Consider the following 23,763-nt stretch of genomic DNA (forward strand, 5'->3'; position numbering starts at 1 on the left):
AATGCATACAGTACAAAAGCTCTGCTCTCACCCCCCAGAAAGCAGCCTGGTGTCCCTCCACACCATGCAACCACCTTCACAGATGGGACGGGAACAGCCTGTCCTGCCCTTGTTACACCTGTAGTGTTTGTAGGCAGACACGAAGGGTTTTGGAAGAACCCCCTGAGCAGAGCGCTGCTGCAGGACGCGGGATCGCTCCGTCCCGGGCTCAAGCCTCCTCCCTCTGCAGGTGTTCCTGTGCTCACTCAGGCCTCCAAGAGCACCACACTTTGAGAACACCATGAGCACTGATATCTAAAGCAGTTTAAAAATATTACAAATCTAAAAATAAGACCAAAAAGGTAACATGGCTCTAAGACGTCACTGAGTGGAATCGGCAGAAATCTACACCCTATCAGACGCCACTGAGGTTCACATAAACAAATGTATATACAGATAAATATTTAAGAATTTCCTACAAACATCACTAACAAAACAAAAACTGGCATTTGACAGGTGTAATGCCCCTTCATCCACTTCAAGTGAAGTGTACAACTCGTTGTACTACAGTGCTTTGGGGATCTCCCCATCCCCGGGGAGGATCTCCCCATCCTCCTCCTCGATGGCCCCTGAGGGCTCTGCACGAGGCAGGAGCTTTCCCTCCTCACCCTAAGCTACCAACAGCTCTCCATGCCACACAGCTCAGGAATAAAGTCAGTGGTCCTTAACACCAGCCAGTGGAAGCTCTCCAGAACAGATTCTCCCTGATTCCTCCTCGTCAGGAGGAGCCACCAGTGCTCAGAGAACTGCTGCTGAAGAGGTTCGACAAGCCAGATGGAGGTGGCCCAGCTGCTGGAAGGGAGGCCTCAGGCAACTTGTAAAAAAATTATGATATGACTTTTAAAAATAAACAAACAAAAAAAAATAATCAAAGCTCAAGTTTTAATTCTGGCAACACACTGAACAGAGACAAACAGTGCTCAGGTCTGGTTTGGAAGGAAACACTCTGCACATAAGCCAGCTAAGGGGCTGCAGGGCTCTAAGGCAGCTCCTTCTGCCCAGGCTCAGGGCTGCTGAGCTATCCCCTGCACCAGACTTTTAACCAGTATTCCCAACACAACCTTGCATTCACCAGGATTCAGCTGGGCTACAATGAAGTGCAACTCGTGTCAGAGCCTGGGATACTCCTGCCCCTTACCTACAAGAGCAGGAGAAGAGTGGGCATTAATCTACTTATCCTCTGATTACACAAGTTCTGTTTTAAAGAAGGAATGTTCAAAGTGCTCTCTTGTAGAGTTCAAGAACAACTACATTAACACAAAATCATCTTAAATTCAGAGATTACAGATTAACACAAAGTTAAAACAGTTTCAAGAACCATGAATATTAAACTAAAACCACATTCTCCAGTCACTCCCTGGAACTGGGAGCTCAAAGCAGTTTCCCTTGGAGCATCCAACCTCATCCTGGTGGACAACAGCTACAGCCTGATTTCCTACCCACGCTCCACCTGCAGACACAGCCCTAAGGAAAGTGGTCTCTCCCAAACTCACACCTTGCTAAGCCAAGAACTGAGCCAGCACATTCATCCTGGATGTCACCTCTTCCCAAGCAGAGGAAAACACAGATAACAGCATTCCCTTCACTCCTCACTGCCCACAGTGCCAGGAGGGACTCTGGGTGCACCACACACCTCCCTGGGGCCACAACCTCCTGCCATCCTCTGTGGTGCAGCAGGAGGAGCCCAGAGAGGTTAAGAAATAAATATTCCAACTCAACCCTAACAGCCAGCCCCAGCATCAGGGGCACAGCTGCTCCACTACGGAGCAACAGCCCTAACACCTGGCTTGGTGTCATCCATCCAGATGAACACAGGGACACGGAGCATGACAGCACAAGGAAACAGCCCCTTCCTCTCTCAACCAAATCACTCTGATCAAGCCAAAAACCCCTAAGGCTTTTTACTTTTTCCACCAAGAACATAACTTGCACAGATGAGGACAGTTTTTAGGGTGATTTTTCAGGGGAGAAAGCCTGCAGATACTCAGGTATATTCCAGTGTGTGACTCCACATCAGGAACAGGCTTCAGGCACAATCTACACCAACAGCCAACATGACCTTTCTTTTTTTTAAGCCTAAAAATTGCTCTTCATTCCAAGGGGCCAAAGACTTGAAATAAGTAAGAACCTCCAGACAAATCTCCTCAAGGCCACCCAAAGGAGTTTTTGAGACAGAAAAACAAGAATTATCTTCCAGTAAACCACCAGGTTTCAGGTCTGGAAGGACTATTGACAAGGAAGGAATGACTGCAGTGTGCTACTGGCATCTGGTCAGCTCATTTTGGGACCCCGTGTGGCACCACAAGCTTGCTCATTGGCAACAAGCTCACATGCAGGCAACAAGCTTGTACCAACAGCTCCGGCAAAGCCTGACTTTGCAAACATCCCTCACTTAGCACTGAGACCATGTTAAGAACTTTCCCTTTTAAGACAGTTTCACGTGAGATTTTACGTGCTCCATCATTCCCAGCTCATGCAAAGAAAGCCTGAAAATATGTTCAGAACAATTCTCTGGCAGGAGAGTCCCCTTCATTTTCTGGTGGTTTTTTTTACAGACTGACAGAGCTTTACCCCCTTCAAAAGCAACACCTGGACCTTGTGACAGAGCAGCACGAAGCACTTTCAAAGCCAATGCTGGGAGGAAGCCTGCAAATAGCATCTCCACAGAAAGAGGGGGAAAATGAAAAGGGGAGATGGGGGATACAAAGGAGAGTGGAGGCTTTGTGACACAGAACCCTAAAGATCAAAATTACAGAGGCTGTAATTGAACTGCTAACAGTGCCAAGTGTAGCTGCTCTAGATCCTGACTTCTAAAATAAGATTATTAACAACAACACACACCAGCAATCCAGCAGCTGCATAAAAGGCTTTTTTTTAGCAGTTAAATCTCAATAAACCACAATTTCTAGAGCAGTCTTCAGACACAATTTGGTTTCAAAATAGTACAGGAAACCTTTCACTGGTTTCCCCATAGTTGTTTTGAAGAAAAAAACACTGGTGTAAACAAGTCTAAATGCAAGACAATGTGCAAATTACACATGATAAACACAAAAAAAAGGTGTTTTGTTCTTAAAAAGCCACTTAAGTATACCACAAAGATGTTCATGAGAAAATTAAAGGGCTGGTGTATTATAAAAGCTTTTAAAAATGACATGTAATACCCCATTTGTCTATTAGAACCTCAAATTATTAAAACAAATTAAAAAAAAAAACAAACACCATTATTTTTAAACATGTATCCTGTTGTCCACTGCCTGCATTTTACTCCCTGGGTGAAAACCAATTAACCAGCTTTACTTTAAGATTCTCATGCTTTCAAAAAAAGCTGTGCTATTTGGTCTTTAGCACTTCAGGAAAAGGACTGAACTCAAACCAAACCAGGATTGTACTTGGAGCTGAAGTCCCACCACACAGTTGGGTTTGTGGCAACCTAAGAGTTTGCGGTTACATGGCCACCGAAGGTTGCCCTACATGTAAGGAGCTGTTCATCACTTTACTGTTCAAAGATTGGAAACTCTCCCTTCTTATTTTTCAAGGTAGATTTATTTAAGCTGAAAACCAGCGTTTAAGAGAATTCCAGCTCTGCAGGACTGGCGGTTTTTGGTTCTTGGCTTTGTAAACGTGCTCAGGTAACAAGACAGGAATAGAAGGAGGAATAAAAGGACTGGTCTGTTGCACTCAGATGAAAACCATGAACTTTTAAAGGTCTTCGACAGCTCAGCTGCATGGAAGAATGGTGGCTTCTGAGAAACTTTTTCTTTTTAAACCTCATTTTTAGGCCAGTACCACTGCTTAAAATGCAGGATGTCTCCATCACACTGACGTCGTGACAACTCGATACATAACACCACAGACATTTAACGGAACTTCATACATGCTATAAAAAAATAAAACAAACAGGAAAAAAAAAAAAGAAGAAGAAAGGAAACAAATAAGACTGTATCTAAACTGCTTTAAATACTGCATGCTACAGCACTTCATGTACCATCAAGATACGACACTGAAAGGTGACAAAAGGCTGAAGGGATTACAAAATATTTCCGGCAGGTTGGAAAGCTGCCTCCTTACTGTGGCAGAATTATTCCCCCTCCCCATCCTCTACTTCTAATGTTCATGATTCTAGTGTTGAGTTGGCCATGTATATTTTTTTTGTTTGTTTTTTTAATCCATTCTAATTACAGTGTTTCCTTAACTTAATTAAATCCATCAGTGTGGTAGCTGGGGTGAGAGTCAGCTGTGAGCTGGGTCGTCTCTGTGGCTGATGCTGGCTGTATCACGATAGGTGCATCTGAGGCCTCTGGAAAGGGAAGACACAAGGATCATAGGATGCATCACAGGATTTGGTAAATCTAAGTTTACACCTCCCTGTGAGACTGTGGCAACACTATTTCAAACTCCTCTAAGAGCATTATCTTAATCTCCTGTTTTGCTCTCTGCACACACCACTGTTCGACTCAAGTCTGCATGTGGAATGTTTATTAAGTTTCCTTCTTCATGGAAGGGCAGCTGCTCCTCACTCACCCCCTGAAAACAGTCTCAGAGCACACACAGAGCTCTGCAGTTTCTGAAATGATTGGTTTAACTCTATACAAACAGCATTCTATCTTCATAAACAGGATATAACTACTGAGGTAGCAGTCCCATTTCCTCTGCTCCCAATGCAGTTAACAAACCTGCCTTGACCCCCCTCCTCTGGGGCAGAAGAGCCCCTCCCCTTCTGGAGTCACTGGTGGTGGTAACATCATCCCAGGGTTACTCCAGGAAGGATGTTAAATTATGCCACCCTACTGCTCTGAAGCTGACCCCAAGTCCAATGAAGACCCTCTGGGAGTTTTCAGCAACTGCACCTCTGGTGTTGGTGTTACCCAGGTCACTCTTGTGCCACAAGTGTCACAGAATCACAGAATTATTGAAGCTGGAAAAAGCCTCTGAGATCATCAAGTCCAGACTCTAAGTGTCCCCTCACCATCCCTACCAGGGCAGCCCCTGCTGATCCACACAGCCAGGGCTGCTCACCCAGAGCCTGATGATCACCCTGGACACTTCCCAGCCTTTTTACCTACCCCGTTCATCTGACTGCAACTGTGCCTCCAAGTCCTCTGGAGAGACGTAGTATTCCTGCTCCTCTCCTTCGGGGGGTTTGGGTTTACACTTCCCACAGCAACAATTACAGCAGCAGCACAGACAGCAACAGCAGTAGCAGCCCGTGATGAGCCCGCAGAACACAAACAAGGCCTGCAGGGGACAGAGACAAGGAGATACTCACAACCTGTGCCCACCACACCTGACCACCAGCTGCGAGACTCAGAGATGAAAACCAGAGACCAAAAACACAGCAACACAGAGACAGAAGTATGAAGTTTCATATTCCAACACCAAGATATATTTTAAAATAGATGGTTAACTACCAGGGGTCAGAAGTTCAGCCGTTTCCAAAAGCAAACCCAAACACAATTATCAAACGGAGCTCTTGAAGAGTTTTAAAAACACCAACCAAGAAAAATTCCTCCCTACAGGTTCATTTACCTTTGCCCACCAGCTGGAAAGCACAAAGTATGTGTTCACATTTTCTTCCCCAAACTGCTCTGCCACATAGAGCCCCAGGGAGCCATACTTGTCATAAATGTTTCGCTTTGTGGCATCGGTCAATATCGCGTGTGCATTATTGATCTCTTTGAACTTTTCTGCTGCCTCTGGATTATCAGGGTTTTTATCAGGATGATATTTCAATGCAAGTTTCCTGCAGAAAGATTAAAAAAGAGATCATTATAGATGAAAACCACAAGATTTGGGTTCCTGTTTCTTTATTTTATTTATTTTTATTCCACAGCCTGTCGGTCAAGGGAGACTTTCAAGTTCCAAGCTGGTTTCTGCCATCTCTGATTCAACTTCCCTGATGATTCTTCCTTAGCTGATAAGGAAAGGCTACAGCTTAGTTCACAGGATTGACTTCAGACTGTTGGATCTGGCCCTCAGAAATCCAAAGGAAAGAAAGAGAGACATTAAAGTAGTGCTCTTTTTTTACCCCTCAGCTCCAGCAATTTCCACCAGTGAGTTTTGCTCCTGCTAAAGCAAAGACCAAGCTAGCCGAAAACAAAAGACACACCACAAGGCTAAGATATAGTAGCAAAGAATAAACACAAAGCAACCTGCTGCAGCCTGCAGAGTCTGAACACAAAAATAGACAATCATTTGTGGTTAATTCACCAACTCCTGTGCAGGAACAAAGCAATTTTCAGTTCAAGACTGACTAGAAGAGAAAAAGCTTCAGAGTTTCGAGATAGCAGGAAATCACAACGAGCCTCCCCACATCACACCAGATCTCTCATGGCCACACAACAGCAGTTTACAGGCCCCAGAGGTCTCTGAACATGGCACCAAAAAAAACCCCACCAGATTAAACACTGATAAATTTGCTAGTTCTGACATGGCCTGAGCTATTTACAGAAATCAGGAGAAATAACTGGCCAAACAGCTCCTTATGCAGAGAAAAAAATGCTGGGTTTTGAGCCATTTGTGCCCCTAAGTAGAAAAATTATACAGAATTGTATGCTAACAGGTCTCCTCCTCCAAATAAGGCACTTGTCACCCTACAGAAAATTACCAGAAGGTCCCATCTCTGAGAAACACATGAGACACCTGCAGATGTTTACACAGCATATTTGCTGTGAGGAAGTATTTAGAAAACATACAAGAAAAGATTAGTGCAGGCACATAAGTATATCCCAGCATTCAGACAGTAAATTGAGTGTGCACTTGAAATACTCAAACTGTAAATGATGTTGTTGGGTAAATAAAGTCCAGGGTTGCCATTAATTCTGCAGCCTCAGTAAGGACTGAAATAATAACTGTTTTTATAATTAGCGGGAAGTTATATAAGCCTGGAAAGGGCTTTGCTACTATCAGGCTGCAATAGATAAATATTTTTCATTTCCCACATGTACACAAACCCACAGGCCAGCAAAGGATGTTCAAACAGAGGGAACAGAAGAAGTGTCAGTTCTCCTTTTGTGGAGGAGCAGCAGAGGGAACAAGGTTAGATTAAGGTTCAGGTAAGTACAAAGCAGCTACATTTCTTTCACCCCAGGATCTAGTGGGGTTGTTCCTCCAGAGATAAAACTGTTGCAGTTTTCCCCCCAAGAAAGTAAAACTATTTTCCAGTCACTGAGGCTTGGAGATTAATGTTTCAAACTTCCACTTACAAGTTTTAGGCAGACACAGCTACAGCTGCATGTTGAGAATCTGTGGAGCCAGTTCATTCACAGACTTACAATCACGTAGCTGCCATCAGTATTAAAATGTAACTTTTCAAGGAAAAAATGCTGGTAAACGTTGAAGACTGACAGAAAACGACTTGGAAGACGAAGATCCTGATGCCCAGGCTACTGCTGACCCCTGGTGTACATTAAATAAATTGCACCTGGCAAACACGAGCACAGCTCATGCTTAAGGGGAAGAAGCAATTGTATTTAGCCAGATTTTGGGGGAATGTGGAAAGGAAGGATGTTACAGGACTCTTTTTTTGTTCGTTTTAGTTGATCAATTTGAAGCTGCTTCTTTTGTCTAACTCTAAGAAATGAAAAAAAAATGTAGAAAAATACTTAAAAAAAATAACGTCACGTAAGAAATTTTGAATGGATTTTTTAGAAAAAAAGTCATCATTAATACTCAGTTTACATCTTTATTTGCATCTTTAATCTATACCTCACTGTGTCATAATTGGAAGTGAGGAACAAAAGGGCAGTACTGCACATCCATGGTGTCTGTAAGCCAGACACAAGGCTACCTAACACAAAGAACCTAACTCTGATCACACTGTCTTAAAACTTTATAAAATCTTAGATAGACCTTTCTGAATGGAACTGCATATTTGAACTTAACTTACTAGTGATGAGCTGTGAAATTTAACAGCACTTGCATACAAAGCCTAGGCATGTCTTCACACCAATTTTTGCAAGAATCAACCACATTTTCAACTGATTTTATGTGTTTTTCCTGCAAAAGTTTATAAAAAGCCAACTGAAGCCTATACATAAATATGCCATTTGTTAAACACTTAATTAAAGCTCTTTGTGCTATTGGGCAACACATGTAAAAGCTGAATCTTTACCTGTATGACTTTTTTATGTCATCTGAAGTGGCATTCTTGTCCAAGCCCAGCACATGGTACAAGGACTCTCCAGAGGTGGAGAGTGAACGTTGCCTCTGGTCTGCCATCCTGAGCTAACCTGGAGAGAACCCAGCCCCTGCCAAAAAAGAGATCAAGAAATGCTTAAACACAGACCTCATTCATACCATCAGCCCTGAAAACAGAGTTTCCAGGCGAAAATTCATCTCCTATAAGGTTTAAATGGACTTTGAAAAGAAAAGGCTCTTAACATATGGAGAAGTTAAAAACTTAGTGAATGACCAGTGAAAACAACTATTCCACTTCCAGTACACCAGGCATCCTAGAATCTCTACTCCATGTACTCCATTCTTTGCTCCCAAAACCCAAACCCAACAGCTGAGGCATAGGTATAGAGATGTACTACATGCCCAACCCTAAAGCTACTTAACCTTCTTTCTCTGTCTTACCACCAAGGTGATTTATTTGTGCAACACCTGTAAAACCAACATGCCAGGCTGCTGCGGTGTCAGAGCTGCCTCTTTGCACCACGCTGCACAGGGGGAAGTTATTTCATTTGCATGTTTAATTGCAAACACTCTGTTACATTAAAAAACAAACTCCCAGACCTCCATGCACTCCTCAAGCCCCAGCCTGCCCACCTCATCACTGACACCAAGACAAATCCTTTAGATAAAATCCAGTCTGACTTGGCCTTGACCATGACAGAGGGAATGCCCACTGAGAGAGGAAGGGATCTCCCCACTCACAACTGAAAGCCAAGGATCAAGCATTTAATGTCTTCTAGTGAAAATCATGGTACTTGAACATGAACTTGAACTTCCTGCTCCAAACTCAGAGGTGAAAGACCCAGGGCCTCCCCTGTGCCACGGATGTGGTTGTTTCCTGACATCCTGAGCAGATTAGCATCTGCCATTCTTCAGCTGCAGACCTGCAGCAAGGATGAGCATTCAAGAGAAGACTACTGGCTATTTTTGGATTATGTCATTACAGCTAGCTTCCACCAGCTTAGGTAGTCTTGAAAAAGATATTTAAAGCATCAGACTTTTCTAATTTAACCCTTTATCTTCTATAACAAAGTGAATAACTTCAGCTTTTAAAAGGCCACCTGAAAGAACCACTCTCAGATGTTGCCTGGCTCCTGGTATGGCCTGAAAACACTCAGTTCTGTTTGCACCAACACACGGTAGCACCAGCCCTGCACAACTGTAATGGGGTGGCAACCATGTGGAGAGAGACATTACACCTTCCCTGCTCACTCAGAGCCTGCTGTTAACTGCTCTTCCACATCTGCCTCTCCAACTTTGCATTAGTTTACCACCAGGCACTACAACCGCTTTCTTTGACTGGAATCTATCAGCTGAACTAGCAAACTCCCATAGAATCATAGAATCATAGAATCATAGAATCATAGAATCATAGAATCATAGAATCATAGGGGTTGGAAGGGACCTCAAAAGATCATCTAGTCCAACCCCCCCTGCCAGAGCAGGGTCACCTAGAGTATATCACACAGGAACGCATCCAGGTGGGTTTTGAATGTCTCCAGTGAAGGAGACTCCACAACCTCTCTGGGCAGCCTGTCCCAGGGCTCTGTCACTCTTACAGTAAAAAAATTTTTTCGGATATTCACCTTGAACCTCCTATGCTCCAATTTACACCCATTACCCCTTGTCCTATCACTGGTCATCACTGAGAAGAGCCTAACTCCATCTCCCTGACACTCACCCCTTACATATTTGTAAACATTGATGAGGTCACCCCTCAGCCTCCTTTTCTCCAAGCTAAAGAGACCCAGCTCCCTCAACCTCTCCTCATAAGGGAGATGTTCCACTCCCATCTCATTTCCTTCTTCAGTAAATCAGGAAAGTTTAATAAAAGGCTACCTAATAAGGAAGGTACACATTATTACATTCTAATAATATATTGTGTTACATTAATTATATACTTTATAAAATATTGTCATAAAATTATTATAATATTATCATAATAATAGGTCTCAACCCCAATGCTTTGGTTATGAATCCCAAAACCACCCCAAATCTGGAAGGTGAATGTGTGGATAGGGAGAGAAAATATTTTCTTTTGAAGGGTACTTGTTCAGCTACCAAAAGATTTCTATCTGAGAAGAAAATTATTGAGTACTGTGGGACACAATGCAAATAACTTCTTTATTTGGGCACAATCTGATTCAGTGACAGGAAAAAAAACAACAAACCAAAAAACCTACTTCAGGAAAGAGATAGCACCCGAGGACAGCAGCAGGCACAGCCCTGCACAGCAGGCACAGCCCTGCATGACAGCCCTTCCCTCCCACAGCCGAGGTCAAAGCAGCAGATAATCTAGCTAATCACCCAGGCTGCTCCTGCTCCCCCCAGGGCAGCTTCCCCTGCTCCCCCCACTTCCTCGCAGCCCTCCCAGGACACCCTCTCGCAGCTCCATCCCCCTGGCCACCCACCAGCAGCACCCAGCCAACGGCAGTATCTCCATCCCTACTGCTCTTTGCCAGAGATCTGTGGGATTCATCTGAAGTCAGAGGGAAGAAAAAAAACAAAACACCAAACTGACGAGCAACAAAGTGAGCATCCTGGTTTGTACATGTTAATTTAGCTCTTCCAAAGCTGCTGCTTCAAAGTGGAGCTTCGAGGGCATTATGAACATCTGTGTTGATGAGTCTGCAGATCTGTCCAGGCACAAGAAGGTTCCCTTAAAACATATCCAACCTGCCCCTGGTGCACAGGTGCTGCAGATCACAGGTACACACTGTGTTCTGCTTCATAACATCTCCACTGCTAAATCAGGGCCACTTTGTTTCATAAAAATGCACTCAGTGTGACCGAGGCCATGGCCATGAGGCTGCCTGGCAGGAACCAAGGCAGGCAGGGGACTGAAGTGCCCCACTGCTGCTGCCTTCACTCACTACAACCTGAGCAGCTCAGGGTACCTGCAGCTTGGTGTACTGGGGTTTCTGCTTTTCAAAACTGGTATGAAATGGACACACGGGCTGGGAATTGGAATTCGTCTAGGCAGCTTGTTATTTAGGGAAACAGAAGAGCATTATTACCAGGATCACAACCTTTGACTTTTCAATTACAAAACAGACAATAAAGGTGCAAGGTATTTAAGTTCAGAGAACTTCTGGACCAGGGTATTCTCTATCCTACTGTTTTTACAAGTGGCTTCAATTCACAGCACTGAAAGCTGCTCCGTGTTTTTAAAAACTGTTGTATTCAGCAGCAACAAGCCATCTGCTCTGTATTCTAACCAAGCAGGATGCCCTGAAGAGGTTTTCTCTCAGAAGGCTCCGAAGAAAGGTAATCCCCAGGATTAAACAGCTCAGTTTTTAACCATCTGCAGACTGGAACACCCTGTGTTACCCAGCTTGTCCAGAAAATGCAGCCACTTTCAGCATGACCAGGAAAGTATAATTGCTACCACTCTGCTGAAAAGGCCCTAGATTAAACCTGACAGGTTATATGGAAGCCAGTCTTAACATTTTAAATACATCAGTGGCAAACTGAACTTTAGAAAGCCTATTTTTCTGTCTAGCTTCCCAAAAGAAACCCATCAAGTTGCATGAAACTGGTCAGTCAGGTCTGCTGGTATTTACCTCATTGTTTTGGCAAACTCTTGTTACAGCCAATAAAATGAACATTTCTCTGCCAGCTCAGGGAATTAAATACTCACAGAACACCCCGATGAACGTCAGCACCAAAAAAGGGTGATGGCAGATCAGGCGCCCAGAAGCAAGGAGGGAGGAATAAAAACTTCCTAATCAAAAACCCAAGGCAGGGGGTTGGATCTAGATTATCTTTAAGGTCCCTTCCAACCCAAACCACTTTATGTTTATATGAAAAGTCTAAATAAAAACACCACACCAGAAAACACTTTAGTAAATATTGATTATCACAAAAAATCAAACACCACCACTGACCCCACATCCTGTCCATCTGTCTCAGAGTCATTTAGCGTAGCTCTCACAATCTGGCACTTTTCTAGGGTGAAAACCAGTATTTTTTTAAAGGGGAGAGGAGAGAAACATACACAAGAATGTATTACCAGAAGAAATACGAGGTGTTTTAAGCTTAGCTTCATGAGGTATTAGAGGCTTCTATAAGAAACTCAGAAATTTGCTTCCTCAGCATCATTTTGCATTTAAATGAGTGGGGTTTGTTTTTTTTAGCTACAAGAAATCAAAAAAATACAGTACTTACCTGGTATCTAGTTTGAGTATTCTAAGGTAAGTGGTAACAGCCTCCACACAGCTCTAAAACTGAATCTCCTAAAGACAAAAGAAAAGCAAATCAGTTGTTCACTGACTTATATGTTGAGGACTCATTTTAAAGTTATCATCACATTATTTTATTGTAACAATTCTTTGTAATATGCCTAAGGCAAGATGGAAGTGAAATAACAGAAATACAACCTATACTTCTATAGAATTTTCACTTCAAGCAAGTAACTATTGCAGCCCTCAGGAGCACGTGCTGCAGCCTGGGTGCATTCAACAGGCACACACCTTCCCACGACAGGGCCAGTTGGCAGCAGAGAACACATTTTAAAGGCTGCATTTATGTATTTTCATCATGCTTTCCCTCAAACACCATCTTGACATGAAAAGTTCAGAATATACAGAAGTGTTTTTACTGTCCAGAGTATTTTATCCTATATTAAGTCTCCAAAATGTAAAAACTTCTCTTCAGGATCGATCAGCTCTCAAAGTAAGATAGCAAGTATTTTAAAGTAGAGATTCAAGGGCTCTGTGCTTCTCTTTGCAGCCCCAGCTGGCACAGAACCCTGCTGAGCCCCCCTGCCAGGGAGCAGCCCAGCCCAGAGGTTTAGCAGTGTCAGATGCCTTCATGACAAATAAGTCTTTTTTTTTTTTTTTTTTTAATTTCAGTAGAAAAACAGTACTGTCTGCCCAGCACCTTTCTTCACAAGTTACCAACAGCATTGCCACCAAGACAAAGGAGCCATGCAAGTGTGAGGAGTAGCTGAACACCACCATGTAGGCTGATTTTGCCAGGACAACTTCCCATCAAGAAAACCCCTGTTTTATCCTACCCCCATTCCCTCATCCTGAAACAGACTACCCAGAGAAGAAACCAGGCTCACTGGGGCATACAAGGAGGAAGAGAAACTGAGATGACCCAGGAACACAAGCCACTCCTTTCAACAGGCAAGGCAGAGTTAGATTCCTGGGGATCACCAGCCATGGGAAAATACAAGAGAAGGAACATGAGGAGCCTCAGGAACGCCAGACGATGCCAGGGAAAAGGTTAAGGAAAAAAAAAAATCACTGAAACGGATCAGAGTTTCTCTCCAATTAAGCAGGTACAGGATCCACCTAATCATGAAGTCACTTATGCATTAGATCACCAAACAATGAAATTCATGAGTGGGACTTCAGACGAGCTTTCTCATCCAGCAAGTCATCGCTCAACCATCATCCAAACCCTTTCAGCAGGTTCCAAAGCACAAGCTCTGAAGGCTCCTGAGAAATAAACTCCCCATTCCATAAAAAGTTAGGGAAGGTTTTGCTGTAGCTTATGGAGCTGTAGGGAATACACCCAGGGAGCTGCTGGTGTTCCTGACCAAGAAATTTGGTTTGTGTTCTAGCTGCAAGAAGCTGAGCAGCAGATCCACAAACAAGTAAGAACGAACCAGCCAACAAGTAAATAATCAGCTTACTGCTGATGGACCTGCTTAGTCCAGTTGATAGATGTCCTGTTCTGTGACCCTATAAAAGCCTCCAGGTCCCCTGCCCACTGCTGTCTTCATTGCAAAGTGATCAACAACAGGAACATTTTTAAAGCCATCTTTAGAAAAGCTGTGGATGGCTCACAAGGTTAGCAGCCAGGATTATGGCTCATGGGACAAGAACAGACTTACTCAGATGGATGAGTCCACCAGCTTTACCTGTGGTCATTGTAAGTTTTCAATCTCTAGTTAGCAGATGCACATCAATTTATTTTTTTCCTAAATAAGCTCTTCTTACCTAGATTAAGACCATCTTTAAATTTATCACTAATTCTGTTTCAGACAGCAACCTAAGCTTCAGAAACGTTGACAGGCACACTGATGATGTATGCTCAGTGTAGGGATGTACACAGCTGGAAATCTGTGAGTGAAACAGGACCAAAAAACCACAGTCCAAATATCCTTTGGAGATGGGGTTATACTCACTTGCCTTTGACAAACTGAGCAATATGCATTTGGCATGTAACAAAGTAAATGAAAATATAATGACGTGTGGATAGAAGTTTCAAACAGTTCAAATACAAGATTCCAACTCAGGCGTCATCAAAACTCTATCAGGAAAGTCTTTATGTTTCATAGCACAGACAACAATATCTAGCTGTGTACAGAACTCTAAGAACAGACAGAAAAGTAGTTATTTTAATCTTCATACAGATGCAAGCAGCAAGATTTTCTTCAATCTCTCAGCTGCAAATAAAAAGTTTCATCCATGGCAGAAAGCCTGATTTACAGCTAGAATCTGTACATATTGGGGAGGAATTACACCAGGAACCAGTGCAGATTAGGTGTGTCCTGCTGGAAAGCAGCTCCATGGAGAAAGACTTTGGAATCCTAGTAGACAGGAAGTTATCCACAGGACAGCAATGTGCCCTTGTGGCCAAGAAGGCCAATGGTAGCCTGGGGTGCATTAACAAAAGTGTGTCCAGCAGGTCTAGGGAGGTTCTCCTCCCCCTCTATTCTGCTCTGGTGAGACCACACATAGAATCATCAAGGTTGGAAAAGACCTTCGAGATCATCAAAAACAAACAGCACAAAGCTTTTAAATAAATGAAATCTGGGACAATACAAATTCTCTGCTAAATTCAAGTCCAAGGTAAGGACTGAAAGAGATGTGACAAACTTGTGACAAACTTAACTACAGTGACACCAGCATTGTCTCCCTAATAAGCTTAGCAGATTAAAATTTAGCCATTTAAGTTTGATTGACCAAACTCTTATAAAGACTTGTAACCTTGTACCCTACACAAGAGTAAGATTCAAACCTACTAAAGAACATTTCCCACATTGTGGGGGGGAAACGTGAAGTATTTAATTTATTCATCATTCCAGATTCGCATTTTCTATCATGTCAAGTATAATAATTATTCTCTGAAACCCGGTTTCTTTAGTGGATTCCCTACGTAGGGTTTCATTGCTATTTAATCCTTCAGCAAAATTAAATTACTGTGTATGGCATTTCAGGAGTTTATTTGGCAGAGTGTAACTGACACAAACTGTACATGGCTATAAAAAACACCTGGGTCTGCTTACTCAGCTATTTTAAAAGGTATGAAAAACCCATAGTTCTGTTTTCTTGCCTCATTATTACTCTTAATTGTTTGGCTCTATAAACCCATGCAGTGTTCAAACTGCTGCAGCTACTTGGGTATGGTAGTTCACAGGAACAGATCAGAAAACCCACAATATTCACTGCTGTGGGTGGAGTGACACTGATGTGTCATTTCTGTAGAGAAGAAGTATCTTCAACTTCTTCGAAAACATCTGTACAGACTGATAGCTCCATTTGTGCTAGGTGGGCTGAATTGTATTAAAAAGAAATAATATTGCTAATAACTGTGCTAATACAGTCAAAGCACCAAACCTTTAAAATATAAAGGCTTGGCACAATTAGGTTTACTCAATAAGAATGGGATTAATGCAGTTACATCATGCCTGTAGGTAAGACAACTAAAGGGTTTTAAACAGCAATAAAAGAAAAAATATCTATTTACTCATGTGACAAAAGGTTCAGCAATTGGATCAACTCCAAAATGAGATCTCCCACCTCTGACCTGCTCCAAAGGCTCCAGCACTTCCCATGGGTTAGGATGGGATTTCTGCTGCATGAAGCAGCAACTGTGCAGCAAATACACCAGAATCAAAGCACCTTTAGCAACTGGTTAAGGATACAAGGCTGGTGTGAGCAGCAGCTTTTCACAGCACAGGCAATTTATGCCTGGTCAAAAAGAAGGAACAAAGTGAGATCACAGATAACATCTGAAAAAGCTGTATAAGCAGCCTGAGAGGGAAACAAAATGATAGAGTGATCCTCCCAGGCCTGGACGCAGCTTTCAAATCACAAGTTGGTTGGTAAAGGGAAAGAAAAAGAGATTTATCAGAGATAATCTGGAAGGGCAGGGGAAGATTACCCCCTGTGCCCTCCTACAGGAGCAGAAGATGGGGGGGGGGGGGGGGGGGGAAGTTCTTCTCTTCTTTTGCTATCTATTGTGGAGGCAGATGAAAAGGTAAACCAATGTAAACAATGTACAAGTATGGCTTTACAAACTGCAAAATGCAGACCAAAATTATTTCACAACTAATGCATTACTGGCATTGCTTTGTTGTCAACAAACCCCCTAGGCAGTTTCAATCATGAACAGTTTTTGTGAATTACTTTGAAATTAGGTGTATTTTAATGGATAGAAAGGCAAAAATGAAGCTCAAATTGTCCTGAGAGCAGAAGGTAACTCACTCATATTCAACGTGATTTGAAATTATCAAGTCTAGTATTCCCATTTGAGAAACTTCACCTGTTTTCAGGCTGTTAATCTCTGCCTTTCTCCGCCTCGAAGCACAGAAATCTTTCTCTCAAAAGGTTATGAATAAGAAGGCAAAAAAAGCAGAAAGGAAGAGCAGAACTTCTATAGCCAAGTTTCCAGAAACCACCACCCACCAAGACACCCCTCTCAGGAAAAGAGCTAAAAAGCCTTTCTACAACTACCTGGGAATCCAGTGTAAGACCTGAGCCTATTCTTTCTGTTTCACATGGTAACTACTTTTCAATAATCTACAAGATTTTAGTCAAAAAATTAAGCTTACTTCTTTAACAACACAGGCAGAAATAAAAACATTTTTTCCCTGATGTACTTTTACCTTCTATATCTGATGAGGTCCTCCCAGCCTAAGAAGATGCATCATTATTCAAGCTACACTTGTATCCACTTAGTTAAGTTGGGAAAACTTCAGTCCCAAAGAGTTTTGTCTTTTGCAAAGCTTAAAAATTAAGCATAGCTAAAAATCCCTCCTCCTCCTAATTGCTCAACTGTATTTCCCCAATTTTTGTGGAGAATGGGGAGGAGACTTTGCTGTTTCATTATTTCACTTCCTCACAGAAACCGCCAGAGAAAAGAACGTTTTAATTTCCTCCCATAAGAACAGAAAACCTGGGCTGCCAACACACATTCAAAGTCTTCTTTAGTAGATCATAAAGAAACAGAGGCAAAAACAGCACAACAGGTTTGTCTTGTTTGCAGGTAAGATTGAATACTAGTAAGAAGTGTTAAAAAAAGCCACCACCTAAACAAACAAACCCAAAATAAAACCAAACTACCACTCATTCTCCTTTCCTAACTGCAAGGCTGCATCCGACACCACAAGTTCCAGCCAGAAAAGCCAACAGAGCAAAGAGGAGAAGGGCTGGACTCATGATCAGCTGCTGTGGTGGTGGCCGTGCCCAGTGAGGACATCAGGACACCAAAAAAAGAGGAGTTTTAGTAACAACCTGCTCTATTCAAGGGGCACACCTGCCAAGTTTCTGATGCAGGTCTGGCAACTGAGCCATTTGCTGGTCCAGCTTCATGCTGAGATGCTCCAAGCAGCTCAGGAATGCAGGTGGACAGAGCTACAGCAACTCCAGGTGACAGGTCCTTGGTGTCAAGGCACCGATGGTCACCATCCCCTGTCAGCCAGGAAGATATTTTCACTAATTACAGTCCAGGCAAAGTGTTTCTGTTCAATATCCATTTCTGTGACAAAAATGGTCTGCTCAAAGCAAGAACATGATTTCCCAGCATTAACATTAGGGCCTTCAAAAGAACGACTGAGTGAGCAGCGATTTGTCAAACCCAGTCCCAAGGATGACAAAAGAAGCTTTCTAAAGGAAAGAGATGGTTCATCACCTATTTTCTTTCACCACTCAGACTAGAGTAACTCCTTGACACACATCAGAATTGTACACATGTGGAGAAGCAGAGCTCCTTAGTTATTGAACGGAAAATATTCCAACAGGTCACGAAGAACAGCAACTCAGAATGAACCTGGAATTTAGATCAATTCACTGCTCTGAACAGTAACGGAATCTGGCTTTTTAACTCAATTTAGTACAGGAAATATGTCTGGTTACAGCTTCCAAGAAACAGGTCATCTCAGATTTCAAAGACATGGAAGGCACAGAACTGTTCTGTGGTCCCTGCCCTCCTCCTTGAGGAGATGCCAAAGGGGTGCTGGGAAAGTGGAGGGTCAAGGAGAGGCAAAAGCCAAACCGTGCTGCTGAGGGGAAAACCAGAGAGGTCCCAGACAGGTCCCACCAGCCAGGCTGGACAACACCTGCCCCCAGTGCCTGCTGGACCTGAACTAGAGCAGAACTTCAACCAGAAAGCACTGCTTCAATCCCAGTGCAATTCCAGATGATTTCACAAAGATCCTGCCTGCCCTCTCTAAAAGCACATGAAGACTCAATTCATTTTATTCCCCTTCAGCCCACTGTCACCACACTGTCACCACACTGTCACACGCCTCCCAAAGACACACTGCCACACCCCAGCGTCTGAACAGGACCTTAACACATCCCCTTCTTTCCACGGATCCCCCTTTCCACTAACATTAGGAGCAGGAATGCCAACATTCATGCTGATGCCACGACCACAGAGAAGAAAAATTAAGCCATTTCTTACAATATTAAAAAAATAATAATAATTAAAAAAAATCCTGAATTGCATTCCATCAAGTACCAACAGATGCAACCTGAAATTATAAATGTCTCACTTGGTGCAACCTTGTCCTGGTAGAATGGATTTGCTGAACTTGGCACCTCCTCAATCACTGCAGACACTGTCACTAGTAACTGCACAAACACGTCTGCAGTTCAGCTCCCAAGTCCTCCTCCCCTCAGCTTTAAACCTGTGTTTTTCCAGTAAGTGCCACTAAATCCTCATGCCATGAGAAGCAGATTTGCAAGGAAAATTATTTCGTGACTGACCCAGTCCAGGCAAAGGCATGAATTACACACCATCATGCACTGGCATTGGGACACAAAACTACAAACTCTTTCTGAGCATAAATGGCATTGCTAAGATGTTATCACCACAGAGGCAGAAAATCCTGTTAAGACATAAAATATGTAATGACAGATGGAAGGAAAAAAAAAATAACCATTTGAAATACAGCCAAAAATGTAAAAGGGAAAGGCAAACAGAGAACTAGTGCAAGTTTCTACTTTCTGTAAGTACATAATTGGCTACGGTAATGACTTCAGTAAACTCTGGACTCTTCCCATCCACACTGCAAAGTATCACGAACATACAGGTCCTGTATATTCACTTTTTCTGCACTAAAACCCCCACAATCTAACACAAATTATTATTATTTAGCTATTCTGTGCACACACACACAAAATCATTGTGTTTTTGGGAGCTACTATTACCTACTTAAATATTTAAATGATGCTTTGAGGAATGTTTGCCCTGGAATAAGAGTCTTTTATATCAGTTTACACTGCCTGAAATAGGAAATAAAGTGCCTCCAAAGGTAAAATATGTGCTTGGTAACAACTGTGCTTTATTTAGTATTTTTATAAGGTATTTATGAAATACTTTAACTGAACTCTTCTAAGTAAATCTTAGGACACAGCACCATTCAACCTCCTGACTTCCAAGAATAAAAGCAGTCACTGCTCACAACCAGCATCCAGACATAATAGCTGACATGGTAACAAAACTGTAAGAACAAAAAATAAATTAAACCAACGGTAAGAATTCTGAAACAGCTCTGGAGAGATGATAAGTGTTGGCAATCTGCTGAGCAGGTGCACCAAGGTCACTCCTCAACCCCCTTTTTAACCTCCAAGTTTTTTGTCTTGCAAATGTCCAGTTGGTCAGCAAATCATCCTGAACATGTGGAAGAGCTTTGATGGCCAGGACAGGTAACTAGAGTGTCGAATATGCAGAAAATGTTTACATGGACACTCTTAAACCAATACTGGTTAATTAAAATTACTTCAACTGCTGCAGCACAAGGAAAACAATTTTTTCATGTTAAAAAACCCCAGTGCGGCACTTTGCTTTGCTCCTGGGCATCTGCCATGTTCCTCATCCCTCTGCACTTCACCCTCTCTGGAGCTGCTTCCTTTCCTACCCAGACAGGTAAACTGGAGAAGAGAGGCTGCAAGAACAAAGAAGACTTGCATGGCTTGAGACCAAACTGTGGAGGAAACCAAGTGAGTTATTAAAATTCCCTTAAATTAGTCCCCAGGCTTGTCTGTTTGACAGGAGAGCAGTGAAAATGCTGGCCAGGTGCCATTGTCTTGCTCTGGAGAGGAGAACTGGTGCTCAGTCCTGTGTACAAGCCCTGTAGAAAAGTTCTGCCAACCCCTTCCCCTCTGAAACACAGAGGGGAAGTATTTTTTATCTTCTTATTAACATTAATGATACTTTAAAAAGAGAAAACCCCGGCAAACTGATCAAAAGGGGGAAGTATGGCAATCAGCACAGGCCAGTTGCAGTGCTGTTATGACAAGTTAAGTCACATAACAGATAGGAATTGCAGAGCACCTATTGTTAACTTGTGCTCACTTCCCCAGGGAGGATGCTCAGTTCTGGCAACTGAAATCACAAAATCAAAACAAGAGCCATTCTACCTTTAACCTAAGACCTGATTTCTTAAACAATCCAGTTAGGCTGCCATTAGCATTCTCCACCAAAATGCTTAAACACAGACAAAAATCCTTCTTGAAGCTCACAAAGAGAAGAAATATAATGATTAACAACATAATTGCCAACAATTATCACTGCCCTAACAGCATAACCTGCAAATTTGGTCCAAGGCCTCAAAGCCAACGTTCAGCCTGCCCAGTTCCTAAGCCACATGCTGTTACGGCCTGATTTTTGCCCAGGTATGAGGATCCAAACACCACTGCCAACTTGACAGATGCCTCCACAGGGCATGGTAAGAAAAGCCTGTCCCCATCACAGCTGTATCTTGACGCCTGCTCTGACTCTCCAATGCAGAACAAGCCTCTGGCAGCCTCCAACCATCTGGGGTGAGTTCACAACTGGAGTCACGCAAGTGAGACTGTTCCACCTTGGCCACAAACCACATCAACTTACCACAAACGAGATCTAAAACAAGGCACGTCACACCAGCTGAGCAGGAGGCAGATCCCTCAGCATTTAGGAAAGACTGAAGGAGTGTTTATACTCCTTGGGAATAATCAACATGGATATCAGGTCTACGCTACCAGACAAAACATAATACAAAGATGTTTTTTTTTTCAAAGACTCACTGATAAAAGCTGGTTAAATATAGCACACAGCTCCCCTGTGAAGTTGGGAAATTTCTGCTTTGGTTTCACCAGCACTTTGAACTTGTAGCCTGCAATTTATCAGCACAAGACATCAAAAATTTAGGAGGAAAATGACCATGTTGCAGCAACTCCCCTTTCATTTAAATGCCATGGAGAATCACCAAGATGAAATAAAGGAGGGAGGGAAAGAAGTGTTTATGTATGCTTATAAAAAGCTGCTTGACTGAAAATCTCATCTCCAAACTGCACAAAGCAGATTCTGCATGGCCAGCATCATGACAAGTTTCTCCTAAGTCCTTAGAGGACCATAAGAAAACCACAGGAAGCTGCTAATAAAAATAAACTTCCTCTCATCCTACACTCCATACATTAAAGTCAATTTCTCTTTGACTCCAGCATTTGCTTCCCCTCTTTTTCTCCCTTCCCAGAGCACAGGGTACTTGAATTATCAGCTAACTCATCCATGCAACTGAATTTGGAAGCTATGTCCTGGGATCTCTTAGTCACATCAGCACACCACCACTTTCTATGAAAAGCAAATAAAAATGCAAGCACTGATCCTAAGCAGCCTGAAACCAATCGATGCCTTACAACTTGAAATTATCTCTACTGCAATTGCAGTCAAATGAATAAATTCCACCTCGAGGTGGCTGCTACTATTTAACGATTGAAACAGGTACAATCCTGACACCTTCCAAAAGGAAATCCCTTCTGCTTTGCACACTTTTGAGAGCTCAGTTCACCCAGTGAGAGGGATGAGCTGATGCTGGGCAGCCACAGGGCGACTGCAGCCTGCCAGGTTTTTGCTTCAATAGCAGCAAACCAACAGGGTATTTAAACACACACATCACATCTCCGCTTCCTTAAGATCAGCCAGCACGAGGACACGGGGCAGAATCAGCCAGGAGAATCACACTATTTCAAACCAGAGGGAGATGATGTATCAAATTTATGCCTCTTTTTTTTTTTTTACTGCAGGAGAGCTGAGGCAGACCCAGCTCTACAGCAACGCCTGACGGCACACAGAAACCAGCACCCCCAGTAAAAACCAGCCTCAGGAAGATAAAACCCTTTGGTTTTCCTTCCTGGCTGCCACCCGGATGGCTCCCATCTTGCTCTCCGAGGGAGGAAGGGCTCCATCAGTGCCACAGGCTCCAGCAAGAAAACCAAGGGCTTTGTGTCACCATGTGTGCGACAGCAAGTGGCTGGTCACGGATAAAAGCACGAGCCAGGTGGTCTCAGGGAACCCGCTGCCTCCGCTCCATCCTGCTGCGTTCCCCATCACCAGGATGACCTGACCGGAATTCTTAATTCCAGACCCAGAAGACACTGCACAAACGAAGAGAATTATGCTGCCTTTGCAAGTTTCTCACTGGAAAGGCTGGGTTTACTTCCCGTTGCCAATACGTCATTCATCAGGCACACACGCTCATCTGAGCAGCCACGAATGATTTAAAAATAATTAATAATAATAACAATAATAATAAAATAAAGCAGAACAACACGAGGAGAAAAAAAAAAGGGGAATCAAAAACCATCCGAGGTGCCTCCGGTGAAAAACCAGTCATGGTGAATCACAGCTCAGGCACCACGCAAATGACTTTCACTGAGACTTCACCTTTCCAGGCCTTCTGTGGGGATTTTTTGGGTGGCTGCTGCCGGTTTTTTTCCCTCTCCCCCCCCCCTCCCTCTCGGCAGCTCCGCGGCCGAGGCCGCAGGGCCCCGCACGGCGGGGATGGCGGGGGAGGGCGCGGGGACCCCGCACCGCCCCGGGCCGCCGCTCCGCGGGGGAGGGGGCCAGACACGGCCCGCTGGGGGGGGCGATGCTCCGCAGGACCCCCGCTCCAGCCGCCGCCGGGGCCATCCCGCCCCCACGGGCCCCCCCGCTGCCCTCCCGGCCCCCCCCGCCCCTACCCCGCCCGCAGCACCAGCTCCATCTTGGCCTGCGGGCCCGCCAAGGCCCGGCCCCGCCGCCGCCTCCGCGCTCACCTGCGCCCCGCGGGGCCGGGCAGCCCCGGGCGGGGGCGGCCCCAGGATGCGGGCGGTTCCTGCCGGCCTCAAACGGGCCCCCCCCCGGTCGCGGCGGCGTTACCTCAGGGGCTGCGGCCGCCGCCGCCAGACACGGAGCGGGACCCGGCGAGGCTGACGTTGGGCGGGGGAGGGGCCAGCCCCGCGCCTGCGCGCGCCGCACGCCCCCGCCAGCAGCCCCGCGGGGACGGGGCCCCGCAGCGCGGGGGAGGGTGCGGGGCGCGCAGCGTTGCGCGGGGGTGTTCGGTGA

General features: G+C 44.0%; 1 protein-coding gene across 3 annotated transcripts; it reads right to left on the reverse strand.

The window, feature by feature from the left end:
* Window positions 1-907: 907 nt before the first annotated feature.
* On the reverse strand, window positions 908-23,648 carry DNAJC5 (DnaJ heat shock protein family (Hsp40) member C5). 3 transcript variants are annotated; one of them, XM_051632773.1, is made up of 6 exons: window positions 23,578-23,648; window positions 12,382-12,449; window positions 8,150-8,285; window positions 5,566-5,779; window positions 5,103-5,274; window positions 908-4,336 (listed from the first exon to the last, which is right to left on the reverse strand). In XM_051632773.1, exons 3-6 carry the CDS (start codon window positions 8,254-8,256, stop codon window positions 4,233-4,235), a joined length of 597 nt encoding a protein of 198 aa, XP_051488733.1. In that variant the 5' UTR covers window positions 8,257-8,285; window positions 12,382-12,449; window positions 23,578-23,648; the 3' UTR covers window positions 908-4,232. The 3 variants fall into 3 exon arrangements, with proteins under 3 accessions (XP_051488733.1, XP_051488732.1, XP_051488734.1); XM_051632772.1 differs by having other exon boundaries at window positions 23,475-23,641; XM_051632774.1 differs by lacking the exon at window positions 23,578-23,648 and adding an exon at window positions 23,400-23,417.
* Window positions 23,649-23,763: the final 115 nt, after the last annotated feature.

This window comes from Apus apus, chromosome 15 (genome assembly GCF_020740795.1).
Source record: "Apus apus isolate bApuApu2 chromosome 15, bApuApu2.pri.cur, whole genome shotgun sequence".
Taxonomy (NCBI): domain Eukaryota; kingdom Metazoa; phylum Chordata; class Aves; order Apodiformes; family Apodidae; genus Apus; species Apus apus.